The sequence below is a fragment of the Tympanuchus pallidicinctus genome, unplaced genomic scaffold (assembly GCF_026119805.1).
Source record: "Tympanuchus pallidicinctus isolate F22 unplaced genomic scaffold, pur_lepc_1.0 scaffold23, whole genome shotgun sequence".
NCBI classification, from domain to species: Eukaryota; Metazoa; Chordata; class Aves; order Galliformes; family Phasianidae; genus Tympanuchus; species Tympanuchus pallidicinctus.
Window position 1 is genome coordinate 10,014,283 of NW_026294740.1, and position 18,282 is coordinate 10,032,564.

The 18,282-nt window shown below is 44.4% G+C and overlaps 1 protein-coding gene across 4 annotated transcripts in view; it reads right to left on the minus strand.

Moving 5' to 3' along the window:
• ABCC3 (ATP binding cassette subfamily C member 3) overlaps positions 1 to 18,282 on the minus strand; it is a 43,720-nt gene that overhangs the window by 14,668 nt on the left and 10,770 nt on the right. For 3 of the 4 annotated variants that reach the window (XM_052688068.1, XM_052688065.1, XM_052688069.1), the window contains exons 2-14: positions 17,089 to 17,265; positions 16,074 to 16,199; positions 15,091 to 15,228; positions 13,368 to 13,493; positions 12,539 to 12,600; positions 11,218 to 11,349; positions 7,734 to 7,952; positions 5,477 to 5,654; positions 4,752 to 4,913; positions 3,666 to 3,758; positions 2,178 to 2,385; positions 1,071 to 1,213; positions 590 to 677 (exon numbers count right to left, since the gene is read on the minus strand). In XM_052688068.1, the coding sequence (XP_052544028.1) occupies positions 590 to 677; positions 1,071 to 1,213; positions 2,178 to 2,385; positions 3,666 to 3,758; positions 4,752 to 4,913; positions 5,477 to 5,654; positions 7,734 to 7,952; positions 11,218 to 11,349; positions 12,539 to 12,600; positions 13,368 to 13,493; positions 15,091 to 15,228; positions 16,074 to 16,199; positions 17,089 to 17,109 (1,696 nt within the window). In that variant the 5' untranslated portion in view covers positions 17,110 to 17,265. Of the gene's footprint in view, positions 1 to 589; positions 678 to 1,070; positions 1,214 to 2,177; positions 2,386 to 3,665; positions 3,759 to 4,751; positions 4,914 to 5,476; positions 5,655 to 7,733; positions 7,953 to 11,217; positions 11,350 to 12,538; positions 12,601 to 13,367; positions 13,497 to 15,090; positions 15,229 to 16,073; positions 16,200 to 17,088; positions 17,266 to 18,282 lie in introns of all 4 variants that reach the window. The other variant, XM_052688067.1, reaches the window with a different exon arrangement.

Here is an 18,282-nt window from a genome sequence, read left to right on the forward strand (position 1 = left end):
TCAGATTAAATTTGCTTTGTGCAGGTTTTTGCTTGCCACACTAACAAGTCACAGATCTGCAGGCTTTCTTCATCTCCTGGTGGGGTGATGAATAACAGTATGCACACAGCAGCTACACAGCCATCCCTCCTCCTCTGCACGCAGCATCACGCACCAAAAGGGCTTCAAACTGCAGTATCACCAAAACGCATTACATGAGGAAACACAGGTTTTTAAGACAAGCTGGTTTGCTCATTCTTTTTGGGATACTGTGTTTGCAACAGAATAAAACAGAACTACTGATACTGTTCCTGAGCATTTGTGCAGTGTGAAAGCTATGAGCATCGTTCAGCACCGTTAGCAGCCATTGCATTGCCAAGGCAAACTCACACCCAGCAGTCAGTGCCAAGCTCAGAACTGCTGGAGTCACAGAAGTTTCTGGCTATAAAGTCTAAATGACAAACGCAGACTCTTCAGAGAGGAAGTTATGCTTTCTACTTTAAAAAAAGTTGCCATATTCTTTTTGCTTTTTTGGAAACTCCACCAGCCCCAAACAAACACAAGGCGCTTTCTGCATTAGCACTGTGAAGAACCACACTGATCTCTTTACCTGGTGCAATCACTTTTCTTTCCACACAATTTGGATCGAGCTCATCGTGACTCAGGAACTGCTGAATTCTCTTCAGGGAAACACTGGTCTAAGAAAAGAAAGAAAAGCAAGCAGCATTACTTTGTCATTCCTTTAACAGGGACTGACTGCTGGCAAGGAAAGCACATGGAGAGGTTTAAGCTTTCACTCCATGGGCGTCCTGAACACTGACTCATTCTTTCCTTTCAAGCAGCCCTACACTGAAATTCAAGTTTTCAGCTGTGAAATTTATTAGACTAAGCTAAATTCACCTGAGTGAAGCAAAATCTCCATATGTGAAATGCCACACACACACAGGCTTACTCAGAAGTCTGGATTTCCAACGTGGTTCTAGTGAAAGGATATTAGAAAGAAAACCAGATCTGTGGGGTCTCTGTGTTCCAGGAACAAAAGACACAGGGGTTCTTCTGTTTGACACAGCTTACAGACACACCACCCTTACCTGTGCAATGCTGCTGATGACTTGTGGAAGCATAGTGAGTGGAAACTTCAAGATATTAAACAAGGACAGCGAGACAAAAGCCTTTTCGGCATCCAGAGTATTCTTCTCATCCACTAAGACATAGACAGCAAATGTTGTCAATGCTACCTGAAAGCCAAAAGGGGAATTTACTGCCAGAGGAATGTGACGCTTTGGCACTGCAAGCAGCAGTCAAGCCTGTATTTGAAATAAAAGTATCAACACCAACATCAAGAAAATTCTTTCTTCTTGACCTTTTCCACATGCTTATCAAATGAACAAGCTGATACCAGTTATCAGCACAAAACAGGCGTGCAGAATCAAGTCACTTGCTGATTACTAATGCCACGTTTAGTTGAACTAAGAGATTCAGAAGGTGAGCTACAGAACCGTGGTAAATACAAATGAGAAGTGCTTATCAAGCTGTGGTTTGGCTGCATTTCCAGCACTGCCCAATCATGTTCTCCCATTGTGAACTGCAGGCTGATTTTTGACAAAGCACTCATCTGCATGCTTCTGGGCATGCAAACCATACCTCTCCATGCAAAAGGGATCGTGGGGGAACGAAGTGGAAAGCAGAGGAAGGAAAAACAGAGGAAAAAAGTCATTTCACAACTGGTAATGTGTCTTTTTTTTTCTTTTTTTTTTATTAAATCGGTTAAAAAAACCCAACAGCCTGCAGCATAAAATGCTAGAACAGTACTGTAAGAAGAGGGGAGGCAGAAATGAAACGAGACCCTATACTGATCAATAATCACATTTCTTTGGTGAGGACTGCTATTCAGGAGTATCCGTGAGGCTTCAAATCCTACTTTCAGTTTGTTATGGGAATACTTTGAGTGGTCGAAGTTCTCCTGAGACAGCTGCTCTGTTTCCAGCAGCAGGCTTCACCAAGAAATACTTGGATGCAAGAGGGCTCTACAGAACAAAGAGCCTTGCTTCAGAGCGTGTGCAAATCTCTTTTTTTCCCCCCCAAAGGGTATTTATATTTTGTTCCTAGGTTCACCGGGCAAACAGTGAACTTCCCATTTCTCCCATTTCTCCTTCAAGGATGCTCTTGTGCAATGCAGAACGCCGTGCAGGTGCAACCTACCAGGAACGGTGAGCTGATCCAGGCAAAGCTGGACAACGAATTGAGATAGGCAGATTTTTTCAGCACTCGCAGCTCATTCTTTCTTATGTTCAACACCTTTTCTGAGAACGACGGCTCCCAGGCATACAGCTTCAGCACCTTAATGCCACCCAGAATCTCATTCATTAATTTAATACGGGAGTCTTTATAGCGCATTTGCTCCACCTAGATTGTGAGCAAGCACAGGAGAGAGCATGTCACTGGAGTGCCTGGATGGGAGCTGTGAACACATTGTCTCACAGCCATGATGCCCCTTGGCTGTTTCTAAAGAGGATGCGAAAGGAGATTAAAGAAGTCAGGCCGTTATCTGTAAGCTCATGATTGCAACTTTATATCTCCAGAGAAACTAGGAATCAAATAAAGTGTTTGAAAAGATGAGCACAAAGGCTTCCTACTCATCTTCACTGTTAGGAATTACATTTTCAAAACCACTTTTGAGAAAGATTCAGAAAAAATACTGCCCTACCTCTTCCTTTGATTTCACCAGACGTTTTCCTGATACGCATAGCTGCATTTCTCATGGGATATCCTGAACTCTGTGGTTACTCCTAGTTTATTTTTCTTACATACGCTAGGACACAGTGCTTCATTCAGCTACTTCAGAAAAATCAAATCCCTCCTCAGCAGGATAAACAAAATGAAAAACTGCATTCACACACACCAAGGTACGGCTCTGAGCGCCTCGCCACGGCACAGGGAGAAGGAATGCCACTCCTAACGTCAGCACGTGAGACTTCACACAAAGTCTGGATGTCTCCTCAAGGCATTGCAGCACTTGTCACTGAGCTCCTGCATAAGTGTCATCGTCTGGACTTGTTTTCCCTCTCTCACCCTTTTTACATCTGTGGACTGATTTCTTTTAAAGCTGCCAGCCCATCCCTGCGAGGTGGCACAGCACCTCAGCTTCCTCCATTTGTGCAGCACAAAGCCAGAGGGCACTATGATATTGCTTTTTCAGCCTTTCTTGACTACAGACAACTAGGGAGGGAATAAAGGATATTTTTACCTCAAGGCAATAATGCAAATTTAGCCCAGCTCAGTAGCAATGAAAATCAACACTGGCCATTAACATAAGAAACAATACCCAGGTTTCAGCTCCCTCTCTAAAAGCAGTCATTGCCAGCTCCAGGCCAGTGCCTGCCTTTCCCCAGGCGTTCACAGACCAAGCTGCTAGCTGAAGGGACATGAAGACAAAAACTTCTTGCTAATCCCAGCAGTCCTCCAGCAGCACCAGCCACTGAGCCAATGCCACACCTACAATAGCACTGAAATCACTACAGAAAAGCTAACTGAGAGGGTGTGATTATTGAACATATTGGTACAATCTTACTTGAAAGAAAACTGGTGCAAATGACACCTCGGTAACGACCGTGACATCAATGCCTTCACCTCTCATAGCACAGCTACAATCTCAGAAGATGCTTTCTTTCTCTGCTGTACCTTACCTGGAATGCTCTGGTTTTGATCGCTACTGCAGAGTTGAATGGGATAAGTAAAACCATCACAGCAACTCCTGCCAGCACAGACGGCCCGAGAGCCTGGGGTGAAAGAGAAAAGGTAAGTTGTTGTACTGGAGTGCAACGTCCCAGTGGTGAACACTGAAGAACCCGCAGATTATTGAAGCAGAAACACACTGCCTCACTGATGAATGTTTGCGACAGACAGCTGATCCTCCCAGTGAAGGGTTCCCATTTCACAGAACAGCTATGGTGAGGAGACAGAAAAACAGGCATCCACTCAGAGTACAATGATGCCAGCACTGGTGACGGCAGAGGCTCTGCCATTTACCTGCTAAGTGGCTCCCAGCAGGAGGGGAAAAGGTTTGAACTGATGCAGATACAGAGCTACCGAGTGAATCCAGAAAGGGAACAAATAAGCTACAGAGAAGGGATTTTTTCCACTGACTTCTCTCTGACCCAGGGAACTGTAATTACAGAATTAGCCCAGGTGGATGAAAGCACACCAACCAGCAGAGCAGTACCTCGTAAAGCTGCTGCAGCTTTATGGCTCTCCAGAATAAATCCGTACGGTTATGTTGGAGCTGCTGCCCTACGCAGATTAATCGCAGGGAAACATTTTAAGGATGAAAGCCAACGTTAAAACCGAATATGGAATAAACAAGAAATTTCACTGAAAAGTTCATTCCAATTGAGATTTATGGATTTATTCCATGTTGACTTATTTACATGGCATAACATAATGTTTGTACACAACTCATATTTCCTTTTTTTATTTTTTTGTTTTTTAATCATTTCCTTCAGGCTCTCATTTGTATCAAATGCTGGTGATGAGTCCTCAGCAGAGCCCACCCAAGCACAGCAGGGACAACAGAAACATAAGGGATATCTTTTGCTTCAAATGCACTATCTTGCCTGCCAGATTAACAAAATCATTAAGAAATGAATTGATTTTGTATAGTTGTCATACCAGAACAAGGCAGTGCAAGAAGCACATTAAAAATAAGGATTAAAAAAAATATGTGCTTGCACATCACTTAGAAAACTTGTGAAGGAAGGTGGCAGGGCCTGTACCTGCCAGAGGAAATACAGCGCCAGGCACGTCTGGAGCGGCGCGGACCACAGCATGTTCAGGAAAGTCACCAGGTCCATGAAGCGCTGGGCGTCCACTGACATCAGGTTGACGATCTCTCCAACGGTAGATGAGCGCTTCGCCGAGTTTGTGATGACCAAGGACTGAGGAATAAGAGACATGCAGGGGATTCAGTCTCGACGCATCCAAAGAAACATGGAGAAGAAATCCTCAAACATGGAAATGCAACCCTCCCCAAGAATGTGCACCCCAACAGGGATCCACGACGCACACAGGCATTAACTCTTCACAGAGAACAGGGCTTCATGACGCCTTGCCTGTGAGCACCTCCGCGTCAGGCAGTTTGTAGTATGCTGAAGAAAACCCATTTGGAGCTAAGCCAGCCATGGCACAGCCACTATTCTCCTGGACCACTTTCCTGAACATTTCAGTGGAACCGGCAGCAGCCCGAGCTGTGCCTGCACACCCACACCAAGCTGCTCATTGCCAGAAAATTCTAGAAACTGTAAGCGAGGTACTCTGAAAAACTCCCTGAAAAGAGACAAACAAACAATACAAAACCACTTTGTTTTTTTTTTTTAATTTATTTCCCAGAGGCTATTTTTCTCCAGTAAGAGAAAATTTTCACCTCTAAGCATCTCAGAGCTGAGGCTTTTTCTCGGCTTTATACTCAGAGTTCTGGGCCATGAAATGCTCCCAGCCTTACCTTTCGGTATATCACTCCAGTGATCCCAGTTCTCAGCCTCATCCCAGTCACAAAGCAGTACTGGAAACTCTGGTGAACTACAAGGGTCTGCAGCACAGCACAGATAAACATCAAAGCCGCAATCAAAAATCCCCACCAGGCTGGGGCATCTTCGCTCTTAATGAAGCTGATTAATACACTGTTTTTCAGAACATTAGGGAAGGAAAGGAGAAGAAAAAAAACATACAGTAAGTTTAATGGGACATAACATAGCTTCCCTCAGCCATGGCATCCTGCCACATCCTCTCTCTAGCCACAGAAAGTAAACAGGACTCCAGGATGCAATCAGAGTTACAAGTTCAGTCAACCAACATTGCAAAGACTGTAATACTGCAAAACCTGAGGCTCTGCCAGTGAGAAATCTGCAAATGAACCTGCAGAAAATGAAATACATTGAGGAAGTCGAGGTCTCCTCTGAGATCCAGGGATTAAACAGAGGGCTCAGTGTTGGGCAGCCCCACAGGGTTGGTGGTGAGTGGCAGGATGCAGCAGGGCAGTGCAGCAAAGCATGCAGAATCAGCTTCCCACCCAGTCCCAACTCGAAACTCTGCCTGGGTGCTTCCCCCAAAAATCTGGATTAAAGGACGTCTTCCTGGATGAATGCGTGGAAAATTCTGCACTCCACTTCTTGGTAATATGGCAGCAGCACTAAAGTGGCTTCACCATCTTTTATTAATTAGCCTTTTCTTACTATTTGTAGCTGCTCTCCCTGCAAGGCCTGAACAGCTGCCATACAAGAAGCAAGTGGAGCAATGCATTGCAGTGTGCAGCTTTCTCAAAAATCACACTTCTGAATGCAGACTACTGCCTAAAGAACAGAATTTTCAGAGTAGAAGAGGAAACGATTTGGTTCCACCGTTCAAATAACCAGCAGGGGGGAAATAGCACTTAGAGAAACACAGCCCCAAATCCTTGCTTTAGAAACAGGAGGTTGCTGCAGCTTTCTTTCAGTCTGAGATTTTCCCCTTGCACACCATTCACTCATGCTCTAAGTGGACTGCTTCAGACTGCGTTCAGTGCAGACCTGAGCAGAAATCCCCCCTTTATATGTCTTGAGACATCACTGACAACACATCCAGGAATTTATGCACATTTGAGAATTCCCCACGTTAGATTACATCTAACACACTCTGAGAAGGAAGCCAGCTGCCTCCTCACTGGGGACACTGGAAGAAGACAGACTGCAAGCTATTAATGTCACTGTATTGGGCTGGACCCTCTTCTCAGCAAGTCTCTGGGTACAGAGGTACCACAACCAGCCACAGAACAAGATGGTCTCAGAACACATCTCCAACACTGCTATTATTTTAAGAGCCACTCATATAGGAACAGAGCCTTCTCGTTCCCCCTTCCCCACACCCACAGCCCCCTTCCAGCTCCATTCCTCTCTCATGCACCAACAGGACAATGAACCTTTGCACAGATGTAGACACAGCTGGTGGATAGAAAGTCACTGCTGCTCTGAGATGCTGCTATTTTCACTGTTCTGTTCTTCTCAGCTAATGGTTACCTGGTGATGTTCTTACCTCCAGACTACCATTAACAGAGAGAAATGTGGGGATCATGCAGACTGAAGTGCAGACGTTGCTTATATAGGGAGAATTTGCGGATGTAATTTTTGACAGTATTTTCTCCCTTTTTTCTCATTTTTTTTCTTTTTTAATTTTTATTTTATCCCAAAATTTACTGAATCTGTGTATCACACATTCTTCTCACTGTGTATTGCTAAAAATGCACAAACTCATCTAGAAGCTCCAAAATCCATCTCAGATGATAGCAGTGCAGTCAAAGCATGGCATTCTGGAGCACCACGCTTCATTTGTGCTGTCGCACTACAGCTGCCACCACCACCAGCTCATGTGGGTATCAGATTACAGACTGCTGGATTCAGCTCTGCTTCGATTTCACAAATGATCTTTTAGAACTGGGAAGAAATTGCTTTGGACTGCTTGCTGCATGGCACCACAGGTACCATGCAATCCAAAGCTGTTGGTGATGGGTGATTTACGAATCTTTCATTTCACATGCTCCACATTTCACGTGCCCAATTTGCAGCTTGGTCCACAGTAAGGAGCTCCTGTCTGAGGCATTTCTTTGGGGAACTTACACACACAGCACCGTCAGGGAAACGAGTTATGCACTGCAAAAATGAATACTGCTTGCCAAAGCCAAGCCTCCATAGGGATTGCACATAGAAACTGCTCTCACAGAAACCAACCTTAGCAGCTGAGGGTTGACAAAAGAAAGTAGGTCCTGTATGAGCTTGAAGAAGGAGCTGACTAAGAAGTACGGCCCAAAGGTCCTTATCAAAGCCTTGAGGAAGGAAGGCTTCCTACTGTGCCTCTTGTCCCTGATCAGAACTTCTGCTTCCTCTGGGCCATCAGCAACATGATTCAGTGCATGGTTAGATTTCTTCCTGTATGTCACATCTTCTTTCCTAGGGGAACAAACCAAACAGTCAGAGACGCTGGCCATGTGAACATCACTGCCTTCTGCGTACAGCACAAACATCTAAGCAAGGAAAGCCAGCTCTTCTGCAAAGGTCTGAGAATAACCAACGAAAAATCCACCCCAAAGGCACGTGTTGCTCTCCAGGGCTCCACGAGGGGCTTCTAAAAGCATCTCTTGCGTTTAGGTGCCTGACTTCTGTTGCTTATCAGTACAGATAGAGTGCTCTGGAAAACGACTTCCACCATGAATTGTTCTCAATGAGCAGCCTAGCAGCTTTTCTATCAGAAAGCACCAAATCACTGTTAATTCCTGGGGACCTAGAGAATAATCCCATGAATGGCAGCCAGGAAGTTTAAATCCAAGCAGAACAACGAGAAGGAAATTAGAGTCTGAGACACGTAAGCCTTCTAAGAAGGGACAGATGGAAAGGAGACCCTAGAAACAGGGAAGATGTATAAAAAGACACTTGAAAAATTACTTGAAAGCACTACCAAGTGTGGTTGGATTTATGATTCTTCTCAAAGAGCATGCAGATTTTTTTGGAGCTGGCTGGCTACAGAGCCTAATAATTCCAACAGCCTGTGAGTGTTCCAAACGACCACTGCGCCTAACAGTCCAGGCAGAAACGGGTTCACATCATTTCAGAGGAAGAAATGTGCAAATCCTCATTTCTTTGCAGCACAGTCTGAGGGTGGGATTGGGGACCTAAACCAGACAAAAAATCTGTTTTCTCTTTCAGATGAGAACAAGCAGCTTCACCTTTATTCTTCCAGATCAAACCTAGAGAGTTTATGAGCAAAGCTTTATTTTCTGGCAACCAGGCCATTAAACCCACTGAAGGAGAAACAAGACTACTTGCCTCTGGCTTTGTGCTATAAAAAATAGTCAGCTAACAGCAATGCAATAGTTCTCTTGCAGCAAAAATCCCACAGGAAATACACTCCTGATGTTTACTACGGGTAGTTAGGTGAGGTCAGGGCTTCAGCACTGTACGCCTGGTTGCACCCAGTTCTTTCTCAAAGCAAAAGCCGCGTGCTTAGCTTCTAGGAATTACAGCTTGCTAGACAAGACATGCTGATTATCCCACGTGAAATATACAGATCTCTCTCTGGTAATAACAAGGCTTCAAATCATCACTGTCCAAAAGCAGAAGGTAACCAAAATGAGGCCACATGCGTTCCAGCACACCCTCACGCTTCCAGCTCCCACAGCAGTGCAGTAGGAGAGCAAACAGAGCTTTCAGCCACGCAGCCAAAGAAGCAAAGCAAAGGGAAAACACTGCCAGCGTGCTTCACTGCCTCCAATATCACCTGTAACAGTGATCTGAATCTACACCAGCTGAAACCCATACTGAGCTCTCCTGTAACTCATTAGCAGAGAATCAATTATTAGCAATTATTTAGCAGTATTTCATGACAGTGGTTTGCAAGAGAACTGTGAAGCAACGAGCAAAAGAAGTTTTGTAGGTTAAGGAGATACGGGAATGTGATAATCATTACAATTAAGTAAATCTGAAGAAGGTAGCTTGCAACTGATTAAATTTTTGAAGTAAATGATTACCACGTACACTGCTGATACCTTCTGTGATACTTTCTACACATGCACAACTGATTCAGTGTTTTCATGCCATAAAACCTTGCTAATCAAAGTTTAAAAGAAAAAAAAAGAAGCCTTTCCAATAGCTTCCAGCCCATGGCTGCCCATGCAGCTTTAACACAGAGTAACTGAGAACGTCCACTTAGAAATGAAGAAAACCACACAGTTTTTAGAGTTACTTGAAACCCAGCAATCTACAGAACAGTGATCTGCTTTAGTGCTGCTCTTTTTCCCACCCGAGAATGATTAACATAGTCTCCACTGCATTTTACCTGAGCTTAATACAAGGCAGAATGCGGGGCTGAATGCACCGCCAACTGGCCGCAGCCTACATGAAAACCCTCCAGAACACAACAGCAAATCCCCAGGAATGGTTTCTGGTTTTCCAGAAGTTTTCCTGGAGCTGGGTGCTTCCACGCAGCGGATGTGCTCTTACTATGGGAAGGCCTGGGGGTGCAATTTATCCCTGTACAGCAAAGACCAGAACCAGAACCCAGACCATGCGAGTTATTCCACACCATAAAACTAGAGCCATTAAGGAAGCAAAATACAGAAAAGTAAAACCACAACCACAGCACATGCAGAGCACGAGTGGACGAGCTGCTGGTGTTAGTGCTGGAAACCGTTCAGATTTTAGCTGCAAAGTAGAACTCTTCACAGCACGTCGAACCTTGCCAAGAAGCTTATGACTTTCCTCATTTTATCACAGAAGGGTCTTTCCAATTTGGCACGGATACGCACTGAAAATCACAGAGGAAAGCCTCCATACGGAGGAGAAATCTCCACAATGAAAGGAAATGGAAGCACAGGCATCCCCCTCACTGACATTTTTCATCTGTAACACTGTTGGCCCATCTCTTTGTTTGGAGACGTCTTGGACACTGACCAGTGGGAGAAGGAAATGCAGTTGCAGAACAAATGACTCCTTAAGATTAGGCTGGAACAGAACATGTAGCAAAAAGGATATCCTCTCCAGCATGGATGTAACTATATGCAAATTCTGACCCTCATTCTATTTCCACAGGAGTCAAAGGGAGTTTTGCTGCTCACCTGTGAGGCAACAAGAGCAGGGGGGTCTCAGCCCCAAGAGGGACATCCCTCTCCCTACACTTTCCCTTCACACGCTGGGAAATCATCGTATTCTTCTTTCTTGGAAGCGCAGAACTGTTTACTGCTACGAGCCTTAAGGTTAAAATTAATCTCAGGTGAAAACCTCACAACGGCGATAATAAAGCTCTCCTTCTGATCCGTGGTGCCCAAAAGCTGTGTTCCAACGTGCCCAGGACGGATGCAGTTACAGGGTCAGACATCCACCAGCCCAGTAATGGAAGTTATTCACTTTCTGCACTCCAGCCAACTCACCACCTTCCATTTATTCCTCTTCAGCCCTTCTGCACACCATAAACGACACCATCTGCCCGCGCACACTTGAAGCACCCAGCAATAAAACGTGCAGGTTGTGCACGAGCCCCAGAGGGCTGCTGCCTGCCTCTGCCTAGACATCTTTAAAAAGCAAATCTGACCATTAATATTAATAAGGAACAGATGGAAATAGAGGTAGATGTCGCGTTCACTCGGCTTGTTTTCAGCTGAACAGCTCGTTAGCGCTGAACTGACTCATCAATCTCCATTTGCAGAATTGTTGGATTACTTACTGTTTACACTCTGCTTTTTCTTTGTCCCATTCTCTACTCAGTTTTTGTACGATATTTTTGGAAACATCGTCTTCATTCAGTGACCACAGATCCTTATCTTCAAGAGGCCTTTTGTAACCAAGAATTGCAAAGCTGCAAATGCAAAGAAAAACGTCCAACTCATTTTGGCTGGCAGCGCCAATGAACTGCAACTAACGCTGGGAGTGGGCAGCTCACAGAAGTAAGAGGTGTATACACAGAAAAAAAGAAAAAAAAAGGAAAAAACAGTGATAATCATGCCTGTATTTCCCTTTATTCCTTACCTTGATGTTTGCAGTTAAGGAAAAAACACTGTGTAATTCTGATTACATGCATTTGACTGAAAATATCACTTTAGAAAAAAAGGGCAATAAAAAACAACATCCAGAAGCATTTGAATTGAACTGTGATGTGAAATGAAAACAGTGAAAATTCAGAGGTAAAAATAACTGAAAGGAACTGCCAGGGACAAATGAAATGCAAAAGGGCAGCTCACAAAAGCTGAAGGAAAAGAAAATTTCTCTCTCCAAATACAAAAAAATTACAAATCCTCAACTCTAAGGGACCTTTTGCCAAGAGATACAAACACCTCATTGCCAAAAACCCCTACAGCAAAGCTGAACATTTAGAACTCTGAAAATTCAGAAGGATCTCACTTTCACTAGAAAGAATTTTACGAGGCTGTGGCCAGGACAGCGAAGGTACGGAGATGCAGGAGTGAGGATCTCAAAACTCTCCACCACTCTGAAAAAGCTGGGTCTCATCACGACCTTCAGCATCGATTCGCTTCTTTATCACAGAGTGGAAAAAAACCCAGTCCCCTATTTGCCTCTTCAGTTCACATCCCAGAGCACGGCAGTCTCAACAGTTGGTAGCAATCATTTGAATATATAACGCAATTTCCTCATGCAAAGAAAATGTGCTCGTAACAAAAGCATTCACCCGTGAGCCCCAAAAGGAAGCCGTGCATCTCAGGCACGTGAAAAGTTTCCAGTATTTTCTTCTCGTGCTACACAGTTCTGAGTGTTGTTTCAGGTAACGCTGCAGCACAGCCAGGCTGTGTGCGCTCGCAGTCTTGGCAACTGCTGCACTGATCTGCAGGTAAGATTGGGCAGCGCGAGCTCTCCAAAAGTGGTCTGCAAATGTTCATGTTCTGAAAGTGCTGACAGTGCTGTCATGAGAGAACAGCCAACGTCAGCTACTTGAAGGGGAAAAGCCCCCACGTGGGCAACTCTGTACAACACATATCACAAATAGAGCTGATGGCTGTCAGCTGTCCAACGCGCCGAAGAGAGAAGCTCACCTTGTAAACCACCAGAATGTCAGTCTTGAGAGAAAGCCCGAAGTTAACTCTGGAGAGGGGTTCTGCAGTGCAGTTATGCAGGAAGAAGATTAAATCAAGACAACAGGAAATGAGTCTCCACATTACAAATACGTACCTAAGTTCTAATGAGACATAAATTGATCCCTATCATTTCCCAAGTCGGGCAGATCTCCTTTCATCTCCACAGAGCTCTTAATACACTGCCTTTAGACCACACTTACATAAAGCAAAACGTCATTTTACAGTTTCTGAAACGTTCATCCAAAAAAAGAAAATGGACTCAACTTCTCTCTCAGCTCAGTTTGAGCACAAGTGCAATTACAGAGACCATTTGTTGAACTGGAGAAGAAATCTGACCTGTGACACCATTGGTATCTCCTGTTATCCACGGTTCTTTTCATACCCATTCTCAGTACATATACAACTGGTTTACTGAGTCAACCCTTTGAGAGTTCAACTAACTCTAAAGGAATATTAAGCAAGTAGAAAACAATCTCAAAAAAAAAAAACATAACGGTCCTGGAATAATTAATATTGAGCTTTAGTTTTCATAGATTACTTTATGAAGCAGCAAGTAGGAGGGATGCTTTCTCTGTATAGATTTTGGTCATTACTGGTGGCACACATAATAGAAGAAGGCTTCAAATCCCAATACAACTCTCCTTACACGTTGTTTCTTAAGGGGGATCACCAGCCACAGCGAGAATCTCAGTGACACTCAAAGCTTTTTTCAGTTACAAATATTCTCCATGGAACTCTCAAGGCACGAGACAGTAAAACACACATAAAGCAAAATAAAAGTACTTACAGGGTCTGTTCTGGCAGAGGAAAAGAATGGAGGCTTTTCTTTAAAACACGAAAGGGTCAATTCAATGATCAGCAAAACAAAATAGATGTAAAACGTGGCAGACCTGAACCTCTCATTTACATGGTTCTGAAGGGAAAAAAAACACAGCAAATAGGTTTTACTGTATTTCCCACCACAACACACACCGACTGTTTCAGGATCTGTTAGCACTTCCTTTCTTCCCCCACAGTTGAATGCTGCACAGCAGTTGCTAGCAGGAATTATCTTACAACAGTATGCATGTGCTCTGAAGCACCTTGGTAAATGCTTATCTCCATGTTGCTTTTCATTAAATTCTGTCAACTTCAAAGTGCTCATGCACCTTCACTGCACGCCGACATCCCCTGGAATCAGGGGCTACACGACATCCTTTCAAATCACCTCCAGGGGCTCTTGTGAGATCATGTCACATGGGAACTGTCAACCCAGATCAGAGAACATCCATCTACTTTTTACAGGCAGTCAATGTCAAATGCTTTCAGAAGAAATGAGAAAACACTGCATTGTAAAATATCAGTTCCATCTGCTGCAGACGTGTCCTTTCCCACCCATATGAGTCTGCAGTTGACTTAAAACTTCTTGCTGGGAGGGTATATCCCCCATGCAGCTCTTTCATAACCTCACGTGGTTGTGAATGCTCTCGTTGTTCACTTAAAACCTTTGGTCCTGAGGTTTAACAGAAAGAATATTTCATCCTCAGCAGTCGTAAGAAGAGGAGGGATGCTGCCCACACACATTCTAGGACTCCGTCCTCATAATTTTAATTAAGGAATCAGCCACTGATAATCCATTATTTGCACTTAATCACCAGTACTACAGTTTTAAAATTGATTTGAAATGATGCACGAGAAGGTCTCAGCAGGACTGCAAGCACCTCCCAAGGAAGCCCTGCACAAACTGTCCTCTAAGGTTTAATTCAGCCCCCACTGGAATATTTACAACAGTTGGACACAGCAAGATCCTTGGGAAAAGGATAATGCTACTAGTGGTAATAAATAAACAAGCAGTGTATTAAATTCACCAAGAGAACCAGCAATGATTTAGAATCACTTTCACTGAGGAGCAATCACCATAATGGTTTCCAAATACTCCCTTTGATGATCTGATCACTGAGACAGCCTTTGCCCTGCTTAATGAGATCTGCTTCTTGGAAAAACGTAACAGCATCCTTAGTGTGGGAGATCCAGCTACGCTTTCAGAACAGCCCAGGTTTCTTTCCTCTGTTGTCTATTTACAGCCACAATTGGAGAGAAAATGCTGTCCTCACCACAGCGTGTGCTGACAAAAAGGCCTTAGGAGTTGTATGACATGGTCACGCCGTCTGAACAAAAAAGGAAGGAATGGGGGACTTAACAACAAAAAGGGAAGAGAAGGGAAACAGACAGTGAGAGCCTGTTCTTATATGTGTGTGTGCACATGCGGACACATACACACGGTGTTGGTACAGCCCTCAGATGTCTAACAGGTTTCCAGTGCACCCTCAGGTTCAGAAAAATCCGTATTTGGCACTGCATGAGAAACCCCTCAAGTTAGACAAGTCTGAGTTGAGACAGTGGAACCAAATTCATCTTCCTGGCACAAGCCAGGTTCAGATCTGACTCCAAGCGAGGTGATTTGTTCCTTTGCCAGAGATGTTAATACTGTATTTCCTGCTCTCCACGTGCTAACAAGGATGGCAAGTTACCTGTGCTGTTGTAGTCATGATCTTAGACCGGAACGGCCCCACGGCACAGAGCACAGACAAAAACCAGAAGACAATGAGCACTCCAGAGGACTGCACTCCTCTCAGTCTTTCATATTGAATCAGCAGTGTAGCTAACAGCTGTGAAAAGCAAGCACAGAACACATGAGCACAACCCCATCCCACTGCTCCCCTCATTCACGCTCGCGCTGGCAGCAGCACTGTGAAGGCAGGTCCTGTCACACCTCCACACGGCGTGGTGACAAAACTCCCTCTGTCCAAGGGAGGCACGGAATAACTTTGTGAAATATTTTGGTTCCACCATTTTCAGATCCCCTGCTACAGAATCTGATTTTCAAACCAGGCTTTGTACCAAGGGCCATACACAATGAAGTATTAACTGCAAACATACTAAGCAAATTTAAGACCTGTTATTTCTCCTATCCAGATGGACAACCATAAGTTGTCTAGAAAACAGCATTAAAATATATATTAATCTTACCAAGGGGATAAAAAACTTAATGGGCAGATTTTACAAGCTTAATTTTTCACATTACAGCCCCACGTCTGTTTGCTCTTAGGCAAATAAAATTTGGTTTCTGTTTCACGGAGGAACAACCAGCAAATAAGAGAGAGAGTCTGACAAAGTCCAACGCAACACCGAGCAACGCACAAGCCAAACTCAATCATATCTCCCTGCTTCATACCCACATTCTCTCCACACTTGGATCACAAGCCTGGAGAAACAGATAAGAGCAAGGCAGAACAACTCTCCACTATAAACATTTCAATTTACGTAGGCAAGTCTGCAGGAGAGACACATCTGTAATCTGTGGTCTTTTTGATTGGCAAAATCTGCCTCAGTAATCTGAGTACTGATTCAGTTACGAGAGCACAGGATAAGACAATAAATGCAAAGGAACCTCCTTCCTCCCTCCATGTAAGAGTTTTCCTATCAGCCACCATAAATAGAAACAGCTACAAACCACAGTGATGCCGACGACCAACGGAGTCACAAAATAGACTGGTGGTGGTGTTCTGCTCTGCAGGAGCTCGTGGAAAGAGTAGAAGAGATCTGCCCAGCTCACACACCACAGCAGGACACCAAACAGCTGCAAGCAAACAGAAACGCTATTTGGTGAACTCATCTCCAGGGGGAATCGGGGCTAGCAAAACCATCATGATTCACAGATGCCCAGCAAGACAAAGCTGTGTAAAGAGAACAACGCTGCTACAGCTGCATTTAGGCTAATGGAACTGTCTCACTGCACTCAGACCAAGGATCCAGCCTCAACTGTTTTGCAAAGGATGCACAAACACAGCTAAGATTAAAGTAGTCACCTTTTAGGTTATTTCTTTTTTTCTCCCCACACCACTCAGTTTTAATTGGAAACACAGGCAGCATCCTGATTAAAGGCAGGCACGCTCAGAAGCAGATGCCTGGAATTTTTCTCTGGGATAACCCAGTTCTCTCATGGCCAATGGAAAGGACTTGTTTGCTTTCCTTGCACCTCGTCATCTCTAAACCAGAGGCACCGCTGACATCAGCCACCTCTTAGGCACAAGATACTGATGAAAACACACAGCTATGAAGTGGGTGTAATGGCTTGAAAAAACACCTCCCTGTGCAGATTTTCACAACGAGATGAAGTTTTCACTACAGCTACCTTCAGGTCTTTGCTTGGCAGCTTTGAGTGGTGAAGCATCACAGTGTCGGCCCACCGTGGAGATGAATTCTCTTCTGCAGAATAATAAAGTCTTCATCCTACCCAGAAAGGTGTGCTTGTGGGATTTCCTGCCAGGTGAGCTATCCTTTGCAATGCCCCCTCGGAGATTCGTACGCATGCTGCTGTTTCCTCTAAAAGTGTTCTTCAGTCTCCCCGTAAACCAGAAAGAATTTTGTTTAAGCCCCACCTTCAGCACCTGCTTTAGCACTGAACTGAGTGCGAACTCACAAACTCAAACCTGCCCATCACCTGTGGAGCACTGCAGAGATCTTACCGTCTTGAACCTGCTCAACATGGACAGCACAATGTACCCTCTTTTAGAGCGCTTCAGGTACAGAAGATAAAAGGGTAATGCAGTCCAGAGATAAATACTAGGGATCCACGCCAGGATGGTGTTCTGGAAACATGGCGTGAAGTCTGGATTGTCGGTGTGGATTGAAAGATTTGCATCCTGGAGAAAAAAAAAAAGGAGATATCAATTGACAGATAGGCAGAAGCTCCACCAACTGGAACACCTGCTTGAAGCTGTCCAAAAACAGCTATTCTGACAACTTGGGGTTAATCTGCAATCATAAAAGCTCGAATCACAGTTATGAATACTGGGCAAAAGCTTAAAAGGAAAAAAAAACCAAACCACTGCAAAAGACACAAAAACTCCTGCCCTCCTGTGCCTCAGAGCCAGCCCTCCATTCTGCAGCACACACATGTGCTGTTTAAGCTTTGCTTTGCTAAGGCCTGGTTACAGGTAATGGATACCATCACATTTCTCCAGGATTCCCAGCCTGGACTGCAGCACCTGAACAAGGGCTTTCACTCCAGCCGAAATCCTGGACTCGAAAACTCATCCAGCAAGCATAGCCAGCGCTGGAGCAAACAAACAGATTTCAATAACAAGTGCATGCCTATCCAGAAAGAAACCCTGCACTTCTCATTCCACTAGAAATTTCATCCTTCTTCCTTATGTGCCTCTAATGACCATTAGTTCCTTGTTCTGAACAAAGGCAAAAGGAATACACTGAAAATGTAAGAGGAACATGGATTTCTCAAAGACATTGCTAGCAATGCTCTTCACCCGTGGCCCAGAGCACACAACTCTCCTGCAACTTGTAGCAAAGGATTTGAATGCACCACATCCAAACACACAGCTATGCGAGTTCAAACTAAAATAGAAATTTCACTGCAGCTAAGGGAACTTGTTTTGAATCAAACCTATTAGAAATTCACAACTCGTGTTTTGCCGTCTGACGTGTCACCTTCAATCTGGTAGATAAATACTGACTTGCAGGAAATTACTTTCCTGTATCAGTGACAAGCAGGTGATGAAGCTAAGGTGTGCCTGAATCACAGCTATCTCTGCACTAGGATCACTGTACCGAATTCGGGGCAGGTAGGAGCTCTCAGCAGACATCTGTTTCAGTCAAGCCTCCCCAGCCCTTAGAAACCACGGAGCGAACACTCCAAATGTACA